We start from the raw sequence: 20,964 nt of genomic DNA, 5'->3' as shown, positions 1-20,964 counted from the left end.
AAAACGCATGAGGTTCAAGATAGCAGCAGGATGTTTTTCGTTGTCCTTGTGAAATTTGTTAGTTAAATAAAAAGTTATTTTTTGTTTCTTTTGCAGTGACAATTATACCTTGCAGATCAACCCCAACTCAGGACTATGCAATGAGGATCACTTGTCTTATTTCAAGTTCATTGGCCGTGTGGCTGGAATGGCAGTGTATCATGGCAAGCTGCTGGATGGTTAGTATTCTTATCTGTAGAGTCAGTATCAATAGCTTGCCTACCCAGGCCATATGCTAGTATCTCCAGAAGTGAATGCAATTAATCACACCCTCTTTCTGGTTAACAGCCTTCTTCATCAGACCGTTCTATAAAATGATGCTACAGAAGCCAATAACACTGCAGGACATGGAGTCAGTGGTGAGTGTTGAATGTTACATTGTCCCTTTTCTTGATTGTGTTTTCTTGTCTTTTTTTCAGCTGAGTTTTAGAATATGCATTGTACAATTGTATTTTTGATGTTTTAGGACAGTGAGTATTTTAACTCCCTGAAGTGGATTCTGGAGAATGATCCCACTGACCTCGACCTACGATTTACTATAGATGAAGAGCTGTTTGGTCAGGTATGTCCTGCTTTTTCTAACTGATAACTTTGCCTATCTTTTTCTTAGTTTGACTTCTTAGATCTTATATTTATATGTAATTTAGCTTCCAATCCACTTTTACAGACTCAGTATTATGAACTCTGCAGTTGGGGATTGTGGCTGTTTTTTGCATGGTATTATAGTTTGATTGATACATATTTGAGTTGTTAGGATTTAAACTGCGATGCACCACAGCAAAAAACAATAGTGCCAAAAGTGCATCTGTGCTCATCTTGTTTGCAATAATGGTGATTGATAATCCTGATTATATTCTTCCATTGCTGTATATTGACACAAGGTTCATTGATATATGTTAGGTGGGTGTCTTGGCAAGCTCATCAATAGGCTGCTGAACAATAGTTCTGTTTCTGTCTTCATTTCAGACTCATCAGCATGAGTTGAAACCTGGAGGGACTGACATCATTGTCACGAACAAGAACAAGAAAGAGTACATCCAGTATGTACAGCATGATTATCTCCTTATCCGGCCCATAATTTGACTGGAAGCTAAGAAAGTTGTCATGAAAGATACTTTTGTTGTTTGTTTTCACTAACATTACCAGTTATACTTTGTGTATACAATATACAAAACTATAAACTGTGGTTGTACAAATCAGGATGTTTGCATGTTGTGGTTTTTGTATTGCAGCTTGTGTTTTTCCAACACAGCAGAGAGAGGCTTGTTTTCTGTGCAAATAGATTTTTAATAACAGTCTCTCTTTTCTTGGTAGCCTGGTGATGCAGTGGAGGTTTGTAAACAGAGTACAGAAGCAGATGTCTGCCTTTAAAGAGGTAAAGAGCTCTATGCTTGCTAAAACCCCAGTTTGTAACAGTTGTATGCTGCTACTTCATACCTTACCTTAAACCTATGAGTGCTACATTTAATATATGCAATGGTACTGGCTTTGCAACTTCCTTATATGCAATACCTTTTTGCACTATAGCTCGGACCATGGGTCACTTGTGAAAGCATGATATTAAAATCAATGCTTCCTTGTGCATCACACACTTCCTGGCCAAATAAGGAATAAAATATTTTGTTGTTCAATAATTTAACAAATATGTGACCATCTGAACAATTAATGCATAACGGTTTTTATATTCGGCTAAATACATAAGTATAAAATATTCTCCTATTGATACAGTAAGACTGATTTTCTTATTCCATCATGCAGTTTGTTACTTGTGGTTGTATTTGGTGGTGTTCCTTCACCATCCTGAGTCTTAGTGTGTACTTTTCTCTTTTATTTTAGGGATTTTATGAGTTGATACCCCTGGATCTCATCAAAATATTTGATGAAAACGAGTTGGAGGTATGCCCACCAGCCTCATTAAATATTAGGGAACAGATTAAAATTTGAATAATGCATCCATTTTGCATTTTCCATCCACGCAGCTGCTGATGTGTGGACTCGGTGATGTTGACGTCAACGACTGGAGAGAAAATACGAAATACAAGAACGGCTACTGTGCCACACAGCCTGTCATCCAGTGGTTCTGGAAGGTAAACCTTTACCACACCGAGCTCTGTTGAACTGCATTCGCCACAGTCAGTTAAAGGACACATGGTCCGACAGAAGTATTTCTGTTTAGTTTAATGACGAAGATCATCTTTATATAGCATCTTTGCCTTACTGTATATCAATAAATAGACAGCTGTCGGCAGAAAGGGCAAGGATAGCAGACTGGGAATGGTTTTAATCTTGCAGACGGTGTTGCTGATGGACGCAGAGAAGCGCATTCGCTTGCTCCAGTTTGTGACTGGCACGTCTCGACTGCCCATGAACGGCTTTGCAGAGCTATACGGTAAGATTTCCCAATATTTCCTACTTTCCAAACTTTAAAAGCCTCATAGGTGGCAGGTGAAAAAGAACCTGGGTATTCAGTCTTGGAGTTTGCAAAAGGGTAACTTTCTTAAGAAATAGTATTGGGCCTACCATGCTAAGGCAGTCAAGGCTCTCACCCAAAGAACAATTTGAGCCTTTTATAATCCAGGTGTGATTGCTTCGAGCCTGGGTCATGTCACGAGCTGGACTATGACCGGGATTCCCTCAGCAGTGTTTACACGCCACTGAGGTTAGGTTGGGATTTGTGTCAGAGACACAGCGCCCCCTGCAGCCTCTCGAGTGCTTGCAGGTTTGCAGTACTGTCGGTGAGGGAGGCACATCTCCAGTTAGCTCTGAACCTCCAGTACAGGGCGCTGTTGCCTGTGATGTGTTAAAAGATGATTGATTGGAAGGTGGACAAGTCAGAGGAGTCTGACCACTCCTTCACCTTCCCCCTGTGTGCGGTCACGGAGTTCATGGGGAAATGTGAAAGGCACACAATTGGTCATTTCAAATCAGGTTAGTAAATTGTGCAATGAAAAAATATATATGCTCAATATGGAGGATTTAAGTTGCTCTTCCATTTTCTCTTTGAAGTATTTTAACTTTTGATTTGTACAAAATAGGATCCAATGGCCCACAGCTATTCACCATTGAGCAGTGGGGCACACCTGACAAGCTACCCAGAGCTCACACTTGGTAAGAATTTGGAATTCAACACCTCCTTGTAAGTGATCCTCATTTGTTTTTTATTTGACGACTGTTTATTTTCTTTTTTGTTTTTAAGCTTCAACCGCTTGGATCTGCCTCCTTACGAGTCTTTTGAGGAGCTGAGGGAGAAACTTCACCTGGCAATAGAAAATGCACAGGGTTTCGACGGGGTTGACTAAGTTGTGAAGCAGGCTTCAGTGTGGGAGAGTGTCCACTGGAATGCCTGATATTGTGGGGAGACCATAGTGCTGAGTGACGGATCAACAGGACGCTATCACTCTGGAAAGAGTAGACCTACGAATGGCTAAATATGATATCTCATTTTAAGACAGAAGGGGCTATCTTGAAACCTTTAAATGAATTCCTTTAATTGCTTATTTCCTTTATATCTGTTATATTTTTGAGGCCACTGTAAACACGATCTTGTTTATGTCACTGAATGTCATTAAAGCTGACAAAACACTGTATGTAAATTGTTAGAAGTGAATTGAAGAAAGTCACGTTTCTCACACTTCCCAATGTTACTGGACATGGGGGAGGCTGTGTTTACTGTGTGTAAAGCTCTTATTTCACGTTCACTTGTTCAGCATTTAAAATTTCATGGCATGGCATTGTGCTGTTCATTATAAAGCAACGTAACTTTATACTGCAGATACTGTACCTTCTGACGTTTCCTCTCATTGGGAGTACCATTTGAAATAAAGAAACACAGAGCATTCTGCTTGGACAGTATATAATATGCTGCTCTTTAGAAAATTAAATTCTTGCTGAGGATGGTACACTACCACACGCATTCCCACAGTTAGTCTTTTCACTCTAGTTGCCAATGCTAGATATCAGATTAGGAGCGTTGATCTTTCATAGTGTTGGTCTGGACACCATGCAATGTGTTGCACTGGTCCCTTGTCAGAAGCTTTCTGGTAATAGACATATGCAGTGAACATCAGCTTCACTATTTGTCTCTTAGTTGCCCAAGTGTTTTTTAAGAAGCGGGACATTCCATTTCCTAATTTGTGGGTTGGCCTTTTTTGATTTGGAGTGAACCTTTTGCCCCATTTCATTGGTGACCCATTTTCTTTTGCATTTGAATGTAGGCATTAATAGATGAATGTTGCATTAATAGATGAATGTTGCATAATCCTCAACAGAACCATGCATTTTTCATTTTTCCTACTAAGCTGTGTCAGGGGAGCAGAGATATTGGATTCTACAAGACATGTTAAGGATTCCTCCCATTCTTTAGTTCCTGAAGCCCACAGCTGAAATGATTTCCTTCCTCTTTCTTAAAAAAAGTAATACCTGTTATTTCCATCTTTTAAAATGTAATAGTTTCCCATTATATTATACAAATCATTCTGAGACATCCTCTGAATAATTTGCAATGAAAATATACGTTTACAAGTGTCTTATGTGTTTACAAACTGCTAAAAATCTTACACTTTCTAATCTTTTAAAAGTTTTTTTAGTGACTTCTTATAGAATAAAAGAGCACTTTTGTTTCAGTTATTAGATATGTTTGTAAATGGTCTTAAAATTACTGTCAAATTCTTAAGCCTTTATGAACAGACTTGTAAAGTGTAACTTATAATTGAAAAATGTCCTGCTTTTAAGTAGTCTATATTTGACTGTTGAGTAAATGTTTACATGTAAACATTGTTGAGTATAAGCACATATTTCTTTCATTGGTAATTTACCAGGTATAAGACTGTTAAATTGCAATGCCTTTCTTCTCTGTAATATATATAAAATAACACTTTGTTTATCAGTTTGTAATATATCAAATATAAACATCTCTCTTCTTAATCCTGAAGGAGAAATATTATCTGATGTGAAGAAATGTTACTTAATTACAGGTGTTAAAATGTAAATATTTCAAAAACCATTCATTGCATTGTATTGTCATTCTGACAAAACATGTTACTGAATGTGCATTTTTTTAAAGAAAATAAATTGTGGAACAATCATTTGTTCCATTACCTTGTATAAACTATTTTAAAGCTGCACGCCAAATTAAGAGGTGGCATATTTTGGAAAATGAATAAACTGAAGAAATACCTGCTAATCCTTAATGTCTGAGTTTTCTTTGTTGGCTAGTGTCACGTGTGGGGCAGTACAAGGGCGTGGCTGTTAGTGTGGCTGGTCCTGGATTGTAGTCCAAATGGGAACACCTGAGTGGAGTCCGCATGTTGTCCCCATGCCCATGTGGATCTTTAGCGTTGTTGCAGGGATGTAGTCCTGTTTTATGTCCTGTGTTTCTGTGGTAGGCTCCAGGATGCTTGCCGGAGCCTCCTTATCATCCTTTAACAGGAATAAGAGTCTTTCTGATAATGAATGGATGAATATTTACTTCTGTATCTGCCATTGTGAAACCTTTTCATGGGAAAATACCCTGAAGAATAAAACCATGATGGTGATTGTTATTCCTTACAGTAGAGAAAAATAGCAATGGTTGTGCTAATAACACTAGCACAAGTGTTAGAAATGAGTTCCGGCAATCTCAGTGTTCCAGTGAAAAGACACTGGTGGGGGCATATCGTGCTGCTGATTCCCTTGAAGCCAAGTTTTATTACGTTTCTCTTGTGTTTGCGATGTTTTGTGGGCCTTTTGTGGTCTTTTCTGAGGGGGGGGGGGGCTAATGTGGCTGCCACTCGTCTTCTGTTTTGTGGTCCAGGCTGTATTGAGGCTGTCTTCTGCCTCCTATTGCCAGCATCTCAGAAGGACTGCTGTGGTTCCTGCTGCAGCCTGTGTTTTGCTCCGCAGTGGTTGCAGACTGGTCGTGCCACTCTAATTTGGGGTACTTGTTAATCTGCAGTGAGCAGAGGCTGTCTGCCACTGGTCATCCCCTGGGCTGTGTTTCGCAGGCTGACTGCTGTTTGTGGTCCCAGTTTCTGATTGCGGATGTTTGTTCTTCACTGCCCCTCCTGTGTACTGCTGTGCACTGCTGCTGTGCTCGTCTCCTGCTTGCTTGATCTGCTGCCAGCTCTTTGGTTCTGCTTCAGCTGTGGGCAGTAGTAACTTCCTCTTGTGGCTCTCACTATAGTATCAGTGTTTGCTGCATATACAGGGCAGCAGGGACAGACACTGTATATCCTCTAGACTGGCTGTGCAGCTTTGGATCACTGGAGGCCGTGTTTAACTGTAATTTGTTCTCTTATTCTCACAATTTAGTTTGTTACCATTTTGTTTTTAAACAGTGTAAGATAATTGATCACAGTCAAAGCCTGTGAACTGTGCACTGTTGGTCTATAAATTCAGTAGTGCCATTTGGTCACATTGTTCTCATATTGATTGTAGCTGTCTATGCCACCTTCCCACAATTTCTTCAAGTGCCATTGCCAGTTCTGAACTTTTTGGTAAGTCTGTGCGATTTGCTCTGTTTAATATCCCATTGTTAATTCATAAGCCTCTGATTCTCATGCGAGTTTATTGTTGATCGGAAAGTGTTTTCTTATGTCTTACTGAAACCTGCCAGCTACCAAATGATGTTTTGCTGGTACATGAAATTACTTGTACTGGAAATGGCAAAGCTGGAAAATCCTGTGGCTCTGGCCACAGCCATTCATCACAAAGATCCTACTCCTGGTTATGATTCAGGAAATAGGTGGAATGTCAGAAAGCACTGCAAAGAAAAATTAGCAACTAAAATTTGTTGACCACCCAAGTATTCATTGCCCTGAGTCAATACTTGCTGGAAGCACCTTTACCAGAAATGACATAAAAAAATATTCAGTTTAAAAAGGTACACATTTTGTCATTCGACAAAAGGGACCATCATCGAAAGGAGGTGAATACTTTTGCAAGGCGTTCTTTGTGCTTGTGTTGGTATGTAAAATGTGACCCATGATTTGTGCTTTGTTCCTGCACCTCGACAGAAATCTACTTTTTCATTTTTTTTCCCATGCTTGCTAACGACAATGGTGAGTCCTTGAATCTTGTCTGGTGCTGTAAGATACAGGTCTGCTGCTGTCACACTTCAGTTAAACACGTCCTGTTCCTAATTTGCCCTTTCTTGAAAACATTCTAGATCCAGTGCTTACAACTCAATTGCATTCTTTTTTGCATCTAAACAGTTGTTTTAATGTTCAAGCAATATTATAGATCATACTATAAAAAGTAATAATTATTAAACTTATTACTAGTCAAGAACTATATCATTATTTGATAGTGACCATGATCTTCCACAAGATGGCGATGTTTCTACAACATGTTGAGAATGCTCACCTATATGAAGTACAGTACCAGAGATAAGGTACTGAAATCCACTTTTATCTTTTCAAATAATAATGATATTATGGATTATGCAATGTATTTATAAATACATCTAGTAATTTTAAGTTCTAATAGAATTTAAATTATTTTAAACTTTAAAACAAAACGCCTCCTAAATTATGTGCAGATGAGCACTTGCAGTACCACAGAAAGCTCACACGATGGCTTCAAATTGCACCTCCTCTTGTATTCACCCAAAGCATAACACGGAATGGCGTGTATTGAATCCTTAAAATTCAGGGATTATTGCCCTGAAACTTATGATAATATTTTGAGGTTTTTTACGGCCCTTTTCGGAGATAAAATAATATTATGCAGTTAATTAATTATAAAAACTTATTAACTTTCGACTTAATTTTCATATCTCGCACATATTGGTGTTTTTGATAAACTTTCTAAGAACATTCTTCTTGCCTGTTGAAGTGCAGAAATCTTGTTATGGAGAGAGAGCAAGCTAGCAGTTTGTGCTTCGTTTAATTATCTGCAGTTACGATACTGTTTTAGTACCTATAATTAATTAACTTTACAACTAGCAGCAGTTTACCGCTATACTTGTAAAACGCTGAAGACACTTGATTCCCGAAATGTAAATGCAAACGTAAGAACTAGTCAAATATAAAGTGTTTGATGGTTGCTTTAATCAGTAACGCGTGTGTCATTTCTGCATAAGATTGTCATTGACCAAATCTTTAATATATCCACAATATTGTGTAACTGTATCATATCGTTAAGTAGGAACTGATAAAACAGAAGAAACCCAGGTGGTCCTAGCTGAGACAGATTTACTAGAGTTGGTTTAATTTTGTAAATGCACCACATTCATTATGCATGCTATGTGAAAGATGCCCCGGATCGATTCGGAGCCGGATGGGCATAGTAGGGGATGCTCCGGGTCCGTAAATGTGTTCGCGTCCTAAAATTAACCTTTTTACGACCCAGTTTTACAACGAAACTAAACATCTTTAAACAGCTTCGACCAAAATAAAACCTCTCTAAATAAGACCTCTGTCGTCATCCGTAGTGTTTCCCAGTTTCGCTGGAGGTGCTTTGCATGCGTGTAGAGTGTTTGGCTTTTGCCTGCATATCTTACAATAGGAAATTAATTATAACGTTGGATTCAAACGTCGGACGTTCTTACTGTGCAGCACTGTTTCATGAATCACTAAATCTTGCTGTTTTCTGTGGCAAATTACATCAAGCAAAGATGAGTTATTGCATTTGATAAATTATCTGCTCGTCACGTTTGCTTTCAATTACGTATTTCAACAATTATGTATATTTAATGTAAATTAATTGTGAAAATTGATTTGTCACCGATTTACAGAGCAAAAGCAACTTATAAGATGTATCTCACATAAAACACCTTCACACATTTATACCATGTATACTACAACTATTTTCTGTACTTATATAAATGAACAGGGACAATTAATCTCAGCACTGCCTATGTGGATAATTCATTAAAACTGTTCATCACCGTAAACTATATTTTGCAAGCCGTACATGAGGCACGCCCCCGACTGCACTTTCATAACTGGGATGGGTCTTGCCTCAGATAGTTCAGAGCACAACAGAAGTAAAAAAAAATAGACCTGTAGTTTAAAATAAAAAGTCCGATTGCGTTAAACCATTGCTCGACTTTTCCGCCTTTCCCGAATGGCAGCTCTCCCTCTCCTCCACCACCACCACATGTGCCTCAGTCCTGCTGGGAAGGGACCACCCTCTCGGGGGCGAGGTCACAGGTCACGCGCAACTCCATTCAGGCCCCCGGACTCTGTAACAAAGGTGGCCATGTGGGGTCAGCGGGGATGGGGGGGTTCTCAGTGGATGACACCGCACCGTCCAATAGGAAAGGGTCCTAACCTGCCGGAACTCCTTCCACTGAGGCTCCTTTAACATTCATAACATGATAATGACTTTTACTCTATTGATCGGGCCTCAGACTTGACCTGTGTCCAGGCGGCCCCCATCCCATTTGGCCCATTCACAGGAAGGTACCCTCAGTTGAGGACATCTGAGGGGCCGTGTTTCCAGACCCGGTCTTATCGGAGCCCGGTGAATGGCAAATTCCCGGAACAAAAAAATAAAATCTTGACAACTTTTAAACGACTGTCTCCTAGAAGAGGCGAACTGGGAAGTGTTCTTAATTTCCACGTGCTTCTTTCCATCGGGTCTGTATTCAGGAATGTATTCACTGGTATTCTGCTGCATAAAACAAGCAGAGCACATTGCATCCCAGTACTTGTGATAGTTTTTGGATGAAAAGCATTCGCATGAATATGAGAACAAATGTGACATGGTGGGATGTCTCTCAGAGCCCTGAGACCCTCTTCTCTTGTCTTCAATTTCCCATTCAGGAAGTAGATCTGTCCATTTTATACAGTATATTAGTTGATCAGAGGGAAGAAGAAACACACTATGCTGCTTTTGTTGTATGATGTGTTTGTTCAATCCAGATTAATATACTACTTACAACCGAAAGATGGACTACATGAACATTTTCTTGCTGGTATCATTCACTTTGTTCCTAAGACGTTTAGTGTACGTGAAGGTTAGTTTTGTAATTCATTCAGGATCATTTTCTAGAGGAGCTCAACAAATGCTTCCTTAACTGGAGCTTATTTTCTTCCTATATCCTGGAATTTTGTTTGCTTCAGAAAGAATTTCAGCACCAAATCTTACAACAGGCGTTGTACAAGCATGTACTGTACTGTTTTTAATTAAATGTTTTTTTTCTTTTTGTGCAATATATATGTAAATCTTCTTGCACGTACATAAGGAACGGTTTTGTCGCAGGAGATATTACAGCTGGGCCTATTGTCCGTCTGTTAAATAGAACTCTGTTGACAGAGGTCACTTTCCAAAGAAATGGATAGCAGATCAATATCAACATTTACTTAGCAGCTGTCAGGGTACTATCAATATATTTTATAATTACCCACCCCAGTTTTAGACTTTGTATCTTGCATTTATAGGATCTTGCTTGACACCTTGTGTGCAGACAGTACTTCTTCAACCTGCAAGCCCTCCTTACAGCACCAAAGTTATTACAACTTCAGACTCCTGAAGACTGGTCTTCTTAATCACTTACAGTATTGCTTATTTGTTTCAGGCTTTATTGACTTTGTTTAATTATATTTAAAATATATTTTCTTTTTTGTACTAATTCAAATTAGTTCTCCAGTTAAATCCTTTTTTAAATTTAATTCCTGAAGACAGCCTACTGAGATCGTCTTTAACCCCTGGGAATCAAGTCAGGATCTGCTCCATGATCCCTGATATACAGCAGTGGTGCCCAGCCCTGATCTTGGAGGAGCACTCTGTCTCTTCTGGGTTTTGCTCCAGCTGAGTTCTTAATCACAGGTTCATTGACTTCAGTTTTCTATCTGGGACATATCTGTAAATTCAGCTCTTAAAAGGTCAAAAGGGATTGGTAATTGGTATCAACCCTGTACCAATATCTGAATTTCAGGGCTGCCCTCACTCACAGGTAAACCCATAAATGTAACCAACTAGATCTCTGAAGAAGTAAAAAAAACATACAATGTCATTCTCCCCTGTGTCTGTGAGTAAGAGCTGTTTAGTCAGAGATTACATCAAGCAGGTTGAGGAGAGGATATGTAAAGTTCTATGCACTAAAGGTACTGGAAATTGAATCCTTGAAGTTGGGTATTTTTGACTCTCAGGATCAACTGAAGAAACAAACTAATAAAAGTATGAATAAGAAAGCAGATCAATTAAGTCATCGGTTAGAACTTGAGATGTAGAGCTCTGAAGGAAATAAAAAAACAGCACATACAACAGTAAAATGTTTCTCCAGGACCAAGGTTAGGAAACCATGCTCTAAGGTTAAGGATATCCACCTTGTCTCTTGGGAAGTCTATATAGTCCCAGTCAGTACAGGCAATGTTCTGGTCTAAGAGTGCATTCGGTAAACCACACACTGTTATGATGACTGTGTGTTACATGGTTCCATCAGATTCCCATTTGATTGTAACTTCAATCTGGGTGCACTACAGAGTACTGTCCTGGACATCTTACAAGAGGCTGATGAGTTCAAATACACACTATGGTATGACGGTCTTGCCCTTCAACAAAAGAGTTTTCCCTTAGTGGTCTAGTCTATGCAGCTGAACAAATGGGGACCCCCCAGTTCTGGGGTTTAACCCTGTGATAGACGAACGTCCCATCTGGATGGAGTGAAGCTGGTTCTATGGGATGGAAATTGGGATTACCTCTGCCGTGATGACTCACTAGGCTGGAGTACAAGGAGGGCTTCAGTTTATGGGAGGGGAGAAACTTCAAACTGAGTTATGAAAGTCATTTGGGTAGCCGGTGTAGGGTCAGGTGTCTGTGAGAAAATTAACTCATGTGCCACAGTAATAGCCGTGCTTTAAAAAAATCTGCTTGTACTGCAGGAGAATCATCTTTGCTGTTGAACAGTCTCATGAATTAGTTTTGTAATCCTTCTGAAAACTAGACTTTATGAAGAGTGTCATGTTATTCCAGAAAATACTCTATTGAGTTTCAAATAAACCTCCTGTACAAGCTTTAAAAATTCTGAATGACAATGAAGGAAATGCTTTATCTCAGTCTTTTTTTGTAATATCAATTACATGGGGGTAAATGAGATTAGAATTATATTAAACAATTTCTGAGGCAGCTCTAAGTAGAAGAAAGTTACAAATAAGAAAGTACCTGTTAATCTCCCCTGGCACACTGCATCTGAGCCTGAGTTGTGCAGTCTAGCTAGACCTCATGTTGCCTCTCATCTTGTAAAGCAGGTAACCATATAGTTATTGATTGATCGGTTGTGTGCAGTTCTTTTAATAATTATTGTGTCAATACAATCAGCCCACTTAACCTCAGTTCTAACAGTTTTGAGTTCAATATTGACTCATTTAGTAGCAGAGGTTGTGTTAAATGGGCAACTAATGTACAATACTTAAATATAAAAAGCTTTCTATGTCTCTCTGCTTTACAAATATAACACAAAAAGCTCAAAAGGCTTGTAGAGCTGGTGCTGAACTGAATAACTACTATTATGGATTTAATAGGTGTTTAGCATTGCTGCCTAACAGCGCTGAGGCCCTGGGTTCAATTCTGGATCTGGGGAGCTAACTCGTGGAGTTTGCATGGTCTCTCTGTGTTAACATGGGTTCCCTCCAGAAGCACAGGTTTCCTTCCCCAGTCTAAAGACATACTGGTGAGTTAATTGTGCCCTGTGTTGGACTGCCATCCTTGCACCTGTTGCTTGCTGGGATAGACTCTGGCTCCCCTGTGACACTGAATTGGATGAAGAGCTTAGAAAACAGATGGATGGATGCATCATGTAATCCTAGTGCATCTGCAGGCAGAGTCACACAAAATGAGACCTAAATTGCTGGAATTGACAGTACTCTGCACCTGTAAAACATACATACCTTGTCCTTCTGTTTGTACTTGTATTATCACTGTGTCATGGCTGTTTCTTTTAGTACTGTAGGGCTCCATATTATAAACCAAGTGTTGGAAATCACAGGTTATTATTGTGCATTTAAAATTGAAAACGGCAGTAAAAAAATCAAACTTCCACCTCCCATTCAACTGTATCATTGCAATCTAACACCTGCTGAACCAGAGAATATTTATATTCTGGTTTTTGAATATGACATTTTGACAATAAGAATTAATTGAAGACTAAAAAGACTTTTAAGCCATGGAATCTATCTGCTTGAGCTTTTATGAACTGGTTCCAATACAGAAAAATCTCTTTTTGTAAAATGGTCAACAGGGCTATACACAAAATTGTAAATGGAGTCTTGCTGTTAACAATTTACAATTTTAAAATAAAACATACAATCCAGTTTTAACACAAAACTTTAATTTACATTCAACATTTTTAATATGCTGTCCTAACATTGTTTGATTTTCTTATTGCTTCACCACATTGTCTAGAATATATAAATGATACTACAACATAATACTTTTCTATTATTTTCATATGTAGTTTCTTCAAGCACTGCATCAGCATGTAAGACTACATTACACTTGTGTACAGTACATTCAATTTCAACTGTAGGTGTTTGCCCTGCCTTGAATTTGGGATAATTCCTTTGAATTTACTTTTACAATGTTTGTTATATCCTCTTTTTATGATATAATGTGTAAATGTGACTTCTTTACCTATTATCGTATCTAAATAATTATAAAAATATAATACTCTCATATAAATTAGAGTGAACAGTGGTCATAATATATATCCCTGAGGTACCCCACTAATTACATCATCCCAATTTGAACAATTAATCTGCACTTTGTTTTATCAATCCAAAGAAATTCATTTTTTTTGCATGCCAACCACCTGCAATTTAATAATAATAATAATTAATAATAATTGCTTACACTTATATAGCACTTTTCTGGACACTCCACTCAAAGTGCTTTACAGCTAATGTAATAATCCACCACCACCAGTGTGTAGGTTAATGTCTTATACTATCAGTTTGAGTGTTTCCCTTGTGTCCACATGGGTTTTCTCTTCTTTCTTTCCACTTTCTTTAGATAGCGAGACATCAAGATTACTAGTCACTAGTCGAGATTACTAGTTGACTAGATTAGGTGTCTCTAAACTGTCCGTGTGTGTGTGCCCTGTACTAGCATCTCATCCTCCACAGGTGTTCAGATTGCTCCTGTGCTGGGTGCAGTGTGTGCTCTGCTGCCATTATTACTTCTTCCTCTTTTGTCTGCCTTTGAGAATTTGTTCATTTCTCATCACGCAGTGCACTGCCTCTGTCAAGCTCCACATCTTCCTGACTGGCACTCCTGCACTTTTTAACACTGAGTGGTCAGGAGAAATCGTAAGGAACCAAAGAAGTGATCACATCTCACTTGGCCATTGCTGTACAATGTAAAGTGACATTTCTTGCATTTTCATCAGATTATGTTCAAAATGCAGCTTCTATACAGTGATGGCGGTACCAATGGCCTGTTTCTGCAGAGGAAAATGTCAAATGCCACCATGACTGAAACAGCCAGTTTTCAGCTGACGTTCACAGGTATATTTGTTTTCTAGTACAATGTACAGCCAGGTAGGCAGCACTCAATTTAATTCTGTAGTACAGTAGTTGGCATTGCTCCCTCGCAGCACTGGGGCCCTGGGTTCATCTCTGGACCTGGGTTGCTGTCTGTGTGGAGTTTGTATGTTTGCCTTGTGTTCATGTGGGCTTACTCAGGGTTCTCTGGTTTCTTCCCACAGTCCAAGAACATACTAGGAGGTTAATTGACTCCTGGGAAAATTGTTCCTAGTGTGTGAGGGCATGTCTGTGTTTGTGTGTGCCCTGCAATGGACTGGCGTCCCATCCAGAGTGTACCATGCCTTACGCCCATCGCTTGGCAGAGTAGATTCTGGCGTCTCTGCAAAGCTGTGCTGGATATAGTGGCTAGACAATGGATGGATGTATAAGCAAGGCCTTGAATCAAACTTTTAATCAACATTTTAATCAACAGTCATGGAAATGCCTTGCAGATCACAGTGAGAAGGATTTAAATTGACTGAAGAATTTCATGTTGTGAATTCAAGTTGTGAATGGGGGAAATATTCTACTCAGGAACTTGTAGTAGTGTCTTGCAATGATGGGATCGACAGAGACCATATTAATTGGGATATATTGACTTGGATTAGAGTGTTCCGGCGAGTCACTCCAAAAGCAAAATCTCTTATCCAGTAGTAAAGATTATAGTGAACACTATGAACATAAATTTCAAAGGGGATAGGTTAAAAAGAAGATTGAAAAGTTTCACCTTTTTTGTAACCAGTTTTGTAAAAAAAAAAGATAAAGCCCATGACTGGATTAGAAGTTTTTATAAAGGTAAATATTTCTGATGAATGGCTTATGCTGGGAATTAATATTAATGTAAGAAGAGAGTGCAGTACATAGCAATATGTGAATTTACAAATGGAAATGGACATATTTGTCTTCAAATCATATGTGCGTAACACTCCAAAAAAATCCCATACATAACAGATTATGAAAGCTTTGTTTCTTAAAAGACAATTAAACTTTTTAAAAATATATTTATACGTGAGTTGAGGTAAACAGGGCAACTGAGGAGAAGAAAAAGCAACTGTATTTCATTCACAGCTTCAAACCTTACACGCTGCTTCGTACCTGAATGGGCTGTTTTTTTTTTGGATGGGCTGTTCTTGACTCAGGGAAATTGGCGGATTAACTCTTTCTTTTTCCTTCTTCTGCTACACAACACAGTGCTGGGGGGGGGGTTGTGGGTGTATCTACGCTCAGCGAAAAGTAGTCCCTAATGCAATCAGTGGCGCTCTCAGTTGAAAGCAGGCTAGCAAAGAGTAGTGTGAGAGGCAATAGTAGTAGGATTTAGCATGCCTAAACAGCCGGAATAAATGGCGTCTTTTAAACGGAAAATATATCAGCGTATGCTGTTTTTTGCGGTATTTCTTCCTATTTCAGGTAAGTGTATTGGTTTGTAATTGAGTTTTTTATTTTTATTTTTTAAAAAGGGAGATTTTTGTTTCTGAGAACGTGCATCAGTGGGAAGACGAACTGACCATAGGAAGTATCTCTTACCCCTCTCGCTGGCCTCTTAAGATGACTTATTTTGACCATAAATGTATCTTCCTAAACTACTGGTTGTAACCTCGGATGGGAGCCGAAAGCAGTCTTATCAGTAACATTAAAGTTAAGGTCGCTGTAATAATGACTTTTTAAAATACATTTAACAGTGGACACGTTTCCTATCTGGAAGTGTCCGAGCAGGGCAGCGCAATGGCCGCGCTGACCATTCAACGGGGCATCTATTGTCCGATCTGCCCCATGCAGTCCCAACTGATTTTACTTCAATCATTCAGTCCTTTTTCCAGGGTTTTTAAAAATCAAAGATTCCCTCTGTTCTGGAGTCAGCGAGCATTATGCAAATAGCAACATTAGTGATACACGTGGATTTTTTTTTACAAAAAAATCCAGAAATTCTGTAGTTGTCTAAATCTAGATTATCACTTGCTATTTTACACTATTCTACATGTGGAGCTCAGTGGTCAAACAAAGCTTTTTCTCTCTGAAATCGTGATTAACTTTGTGTAGCTTTACTGAGAATATTGGCTTTAGCGCTAAACATGTAAAACAGTACATCGATTAGCATGAATAATGCAGATCCTTTTCGCTGCGCACGCTTTTCTTTAGTCGTTTTTGCTGTCAAAGCTGCAGTTTTTTCCTGTTTTGCAAAACACATCGATTGAAGCAAGAAAGTTGTTTTTAAGTCAACTTGAAGTTCCTGTGGTTCGTTTTTATTCGAATTGTCACAGACTGGACTGTGTGTGTGCGCGGACAAAATGGTTTAAAACTTTTGACGTAGCCTTTACAGTATTGATAACATTTACAAAAATAACGAGGGACTCTTGTCTTGTATGTGGGTTGATTAAAAATGTATCGATTAATGCGATAGCGGCTCAGTTTTTAGCCTGTGTGCTGCTGCTGTTCATTTTGTGGATCGAATCCCTTGGGAATATGCAGTGTGGCTCGGAGCGGCTCAAAAAGCTGTATATGGTCGGATTAAAATTCAATTGAAGATTTGCACATGGGACACAGTCCATGCTTGTGGTTGCCTTTTAAATTTAATGTATTAAAGGAATATGTGCAGCAGCACGAAAGAGAAACTGTCGTGCTGGACCAGGGGTTTGGTGTTATCTTAATTTGGACAAACTACGGGTGCGCACGTAAACACGCTGCTTCTGCGGGAGAAGTCGGGTCTGTTTGAACAGCCGAGAGCCGCGAAGCACGTGCAAAACGATGCGTGTTAGGATACTCGCTCAGATAAAGGGTGTTAGTCGCGTCTTTGCATTTCAAAGCTGAGCGATTAATGCCCGCTTTTTCGCACCTCGCAATTCATAATCATCTCTGCGGGTTTTAAAGTAAAATCCTAGAGAGGAGCTCAGAGAGCGAGCGCAAGATAACTCTCTAACTGATGTTGCGGGTCGGTCATGTAGGGAATTGCCTAAAGGACACAAGGAATGTGTTTTTAAGTACCGAAAACACTGGTCTTTTTTTTTTACTGAAGTTGTCATGCTATGCTTTGGAGCCAAACATAAAATATCAAATTGTAAAACTTTTTTTTTTAAATCAACTTCGTAATGCTCGGGTAACATTTGTTAAGGGAAACGTCCGAATTAAAAAAAAAAGCTTCACGATTACTTCTTGACATGCCTGTAAAATGAGCAAATAGCTTGGCCTCAAATTCTTCTCCCAAAGTGATGAAATTTTCCATTTCAAGAATTCTTGGAATGGTAACCTGCTGTTCCATTAGCAGTAGCCATGCAACTGTTTGCTCTTAGCGCTTTTTTTTTACACACTTGCGAAACTGTGCGTACGTCTGCTTCTAACAGAGCTTCTTTTTCAAGAAGGGCAGCTTCCCATTTAAATGGAAGCAACTTTTAAAATCCATGCTGAGAGTTCAGTACAACAATGTCTGAATTAATAGGAGGCCACTGAATCTGAGACTTCACAGCCAGTGTGCCTATGAGGCATAAATAATTAGATTAAATTGCCAGTAGCACAGAAAGGAACATAGAGATGGAAATATGATTTCAGTATCCCAGCGTGGTAAATACTAAAGATGGCTGAAGTCCAAGCCCTGTGTTTAAGCTGACCTTTGAGGCTGAAATGCAGGAAATCCCACCACAAGCCAGGCTGAAGCTTAGTGAAATGTGTTATGTAAGACCCTGGTCCCCTGTTGCCTAAGACTAATTCCACTTTCTCTGCTTTCCAGGTGTTTTATGTTTTAGTGAGCTGTTTTTCATCAAAGAGCCCCACGATGTGACTGTAATGAGGAAGGACCCCCTGATATTAGATTGCCAAGCGCACGGCGAGGCCCCCATTGCTGTGAGGTGGCTGAAGAATGGAGTAAAAGTTGTGGAGAGTGAACGTGTCTATCCTCTCGCCAATGGATCTCTTTATATTGCGGAGGTGGAAAGCAGGAGAGGGGACAAATCGGACGATGGGTTTTACCAGTGTCTTGCTCAGAACAAGTATGGAGCCATCCTGAGTCAGAAAGCTCGCCTTACTATTGCAAGTAAGTAGCTCTCTGGAATGCCTTTCTGTCCAAAACTCAGTGAGTTTTGTGGGCCTTGTTATTTAGGCATGCCGATGACCTAAACCGCTGAATGAGATTTACATCCCTGTTCACAGATACAGATCAATGTGTTTGGTACTTCACTCTTAACTGCAGAAAGTCAGTGATTTAAAATGCTGTCATTTCTGTTTTGTCAAAAACAGGGTTATCCAGTATGCTGAAACTCTGAGAATTTAATAAACAGTAACGGAATGATGCCTAGTGTTCACAGGAATCTGAGATCTGCCTTTTCATTATGCTTCCAAATAGGTCCTCTTAACATTAATGTTAATATTTAAAATGACAGAAATGATGTGTTCTTCAACCCCTCCTTCATACCCTCCTTCATAGATCAATGATAATGACACAGTGTGTTAGTCGCATATTCAAATGTAGTGTTGAGCTAAAGTTAATTAGCCCAACACATGCATGTGCACACATGTATTAAAGATTTACTTGTGTGTAGTTTTTAGTACACAAATTACAGTTTTTGAATTGCTGTAGTCATAAATTTTGCAAAATGACTCTTTTAGGTAATAAGATAAATAAAAACTTAATACATTAATAGGCATTCTGTGATTCAGAAGAAAATGAGAGTTTCTTGTATTGTCAGCAGGATGCTATCATTTTCTTTCAAGTTTGCTGTGATTAATGTTGGCGGTGGACTGAATATTTTCGCTCTTCAGAAATGCAGTGCCCAATGTTGCGTTTTGGGAAAGTGAATTCTTTATACTCCTTCCTGATAGCTGAGGAACTGAACACATCAGGGAGGATAACGCATGTGCCTCTAAAAAGTTAGAGCGCAGATCCCAGAAGTTGCACTGTGGTAGAAAATGCAGCCATTCATGTGCAAATGAGGTAGCTGCAGGTTTAAAAGGTTAGAAGCTGTCCGGGTCGTGGGTTACCCTAGTGATGAAGAGCAGATGACCCCCATTCACTGGCCACTGCTTTCATGTTGCTGCCTCACAAAGTAAGTGATTGCCAGGAATTGTTCTTTTGGAATGCATTTTTTTTTTCATATATATGGGCAGGCCTTCCCTTTGGAGAGGCCGTGGAGTTTTATCTCCTGAGGACATCAGAGCTGGTCTTTAGGGACCTTCGTCCCCACTACCCCCAGGGCCGTGCTCCCTGTTGTTCGACCAAGCACAAAAGAATTTGCCCGCTTTTCTGTTTTGTAGTCTTATTTCAGGGAAACCCAAGCTCCCAGAGAACACCTGGGTCAGAAAACGGACAACCTTTGCGTTTTTGAGCCTAGGGCAGGAGTAAAAGAAGGCAGGGATGTGTGTAGCAGTCTATAGTATTTGTAAAGACAAACTTTTTTGTCTCCTTAGATAAGTATCCTTTTTAGAACCTTAAAAATATGACCAGTGTAATTTACTTCAGTACAGCAGTTTTAGCAAATATATTCAATGTGTTTTATTCACTTCGGAAATGGGAGTTTTGAAACTTCAGCAAGAAGCAGGGCCACCAAGTGTCTGAAATGGTTTGAATGGCACCTTGATAGCAGCCTTTAAGAAACACAATTTAAAATCCATCTAGATGGCCTGCAGCGATACATTTTGCAGTATTCAGACACCTAGTGCTACATTTAGTGACTATGAGCTTTGATATGGGATGTCTGTGTTGATAATATCTGAAAAAATGTGTATTAAGCAGAAAGTGAAAAGGATTAAGCCCATTAATTGCTAATCCTTCTAGTATGCAGCAGACAGGAAGTTGGTTGTTTATTTCCTTTCCATAAAAGGTGGAAATTGGATTCTTTAGAATGGGGCCCCACTGTGACACAGCTCTGCTGGTCAAATCTCAATTAGCCTGAAGCAGTCTTGTCTCTTAAAAAAGTTTCTGACCTGAAACATCTTGTTTTTCAAACCACTGTGCAAGCTTAGAACTGGCCTCATTGTGATGAATACCTAATAGCAGCTAGGATTTGTAAATTATTGATTTTAAAAGTGTCAATATTTCAAGCCTCTGGATATAATACTTTTTCAGTTTTTTTGTTGTAAAAACAAGGGCAAACATTTTAGAAGAGGTAGTGCTTTTTAAATTATTGCATAGAGAATTATGCTCAAGTTGCTTAATACTTTTTGTAAGGAACTCTGCTATGTCTTTAAATTATTTCCTCATTGACGGAAGCTGGCTATTGTCCCAAATTGATGCTGAAAGTGAAAATCATATCTGTCCATTTTGACAAGAGTTTCTGACTTTAAAGGTTGGGAGAGTGAGTTTTCAAGCTGGATAATATGCTAAGAATCATGAAAAAGACTTTTTAAAGCTTTGAGTTGCTTCATACTGATGTTTTTATGAGTATATTTTAAGTATCTTCCAAACTATAGATTCTTTTGCAAGCATTGTGGAGTAGCAGTTATTTTGTCTTTGCACAGAAACTCAACACTCTGTAGCTGCAATTGAGTCTAATATCAC

At 39.1% G+C, this 20,964-nt stretch overlaps 2 protein-coding genes across 2 annotated transcripts in view; both read left to right on the top strand.

Moving 5' to 3' along the window:
• nedd4a (NEDD4 E3 ubiquitin protein ligase a) overlaps nucleotides 1–5,219 on the top strand; it is a 49,184-nt gene extending 43,965 nt beyond the window's left edge. The window contains exons 20-29 of the mRNA XM_088920630.1: nucleotides 97–218; nucleotides 328–398; nucleotides 506–601; nucleotides 1,006–1,079; nucleotides 1,354–1,414; nucleotides 1,876–1,935; nucleotides 2,019–2,126; nucleotides 2,332–2,428; nucleotides 3,075–3,147; nucleotides 3,236–5,219. Of these exons, the coding sequence (XP_088776756.1) occupies nucleotides 97–218; nucleotides 328–398; nucleotides 506–601; nucleotides 1,006–1,079; nucleotides 1,354–1,414; nucleotides 1,876–1,935; nucleotides 2,019–2,126; nucleotides 2,332–2,428; nucleotides 3,075–3,147; nucleotides 3,236–3,338 (865 nt within the window). The 3' untranslated portion in view covers nucleotides 3,339–5,219. The remainder of the gene's footprint in view (nucleotides 1–96; nucleotides 219–327; nucleotides 399–505; nucleotides 602–1,005; nucleotides 1,080–1,353; nucleotides 1,415–1,875; nucleotides 1,936–2,018; nucleotides 2,127–2,331; nucleotides 2,429–3,074; nucleotides 3,148–3,235) is intronic.
• Nucleotides 5,220–15,823: 10,604 nt separating this feature from the next.
• prtga (protogenin homolog a (Gallus gallus)) overlaps nucleotides 15,824–20,964 on the top strand; it is a 57,035-nt gene continuing 51,894 nt past the window's right edge. The window contains exons 1-2 of the mRNA XM_088921525.1: nucleotides 15,824–15,890; nucleotides 18,202–18,504. Of these exons, the coding sequence (XP_088777651.1) occupies nucleotides 15,824–15,890; nucleotides 18,202–18,504 (370 nt within the window). The remainder of the gene's footprint in view (nucleotides 15,891–18,201; nucleotides 18,505–20,964) is intronic.

This window comes from Atractosteus spatula, chromosome 7 (assembly GCF_055471065.1).
Source record: "Atractosteus spatula isolate fAtrSpa1 chromosome 7, fAtrSpa1.hap1, whole genome shotgun sequence".
Taxonomy (NCBI): Eukaryota; Metazoa; Chordata; class Actinopteri; order Semionotiformes; family Lepisosteidae; genus Atractosteus; species Atractosteus spatula.
This window is presented reverse-complemented; position numbering and strand designations above follow the sequence as displayed.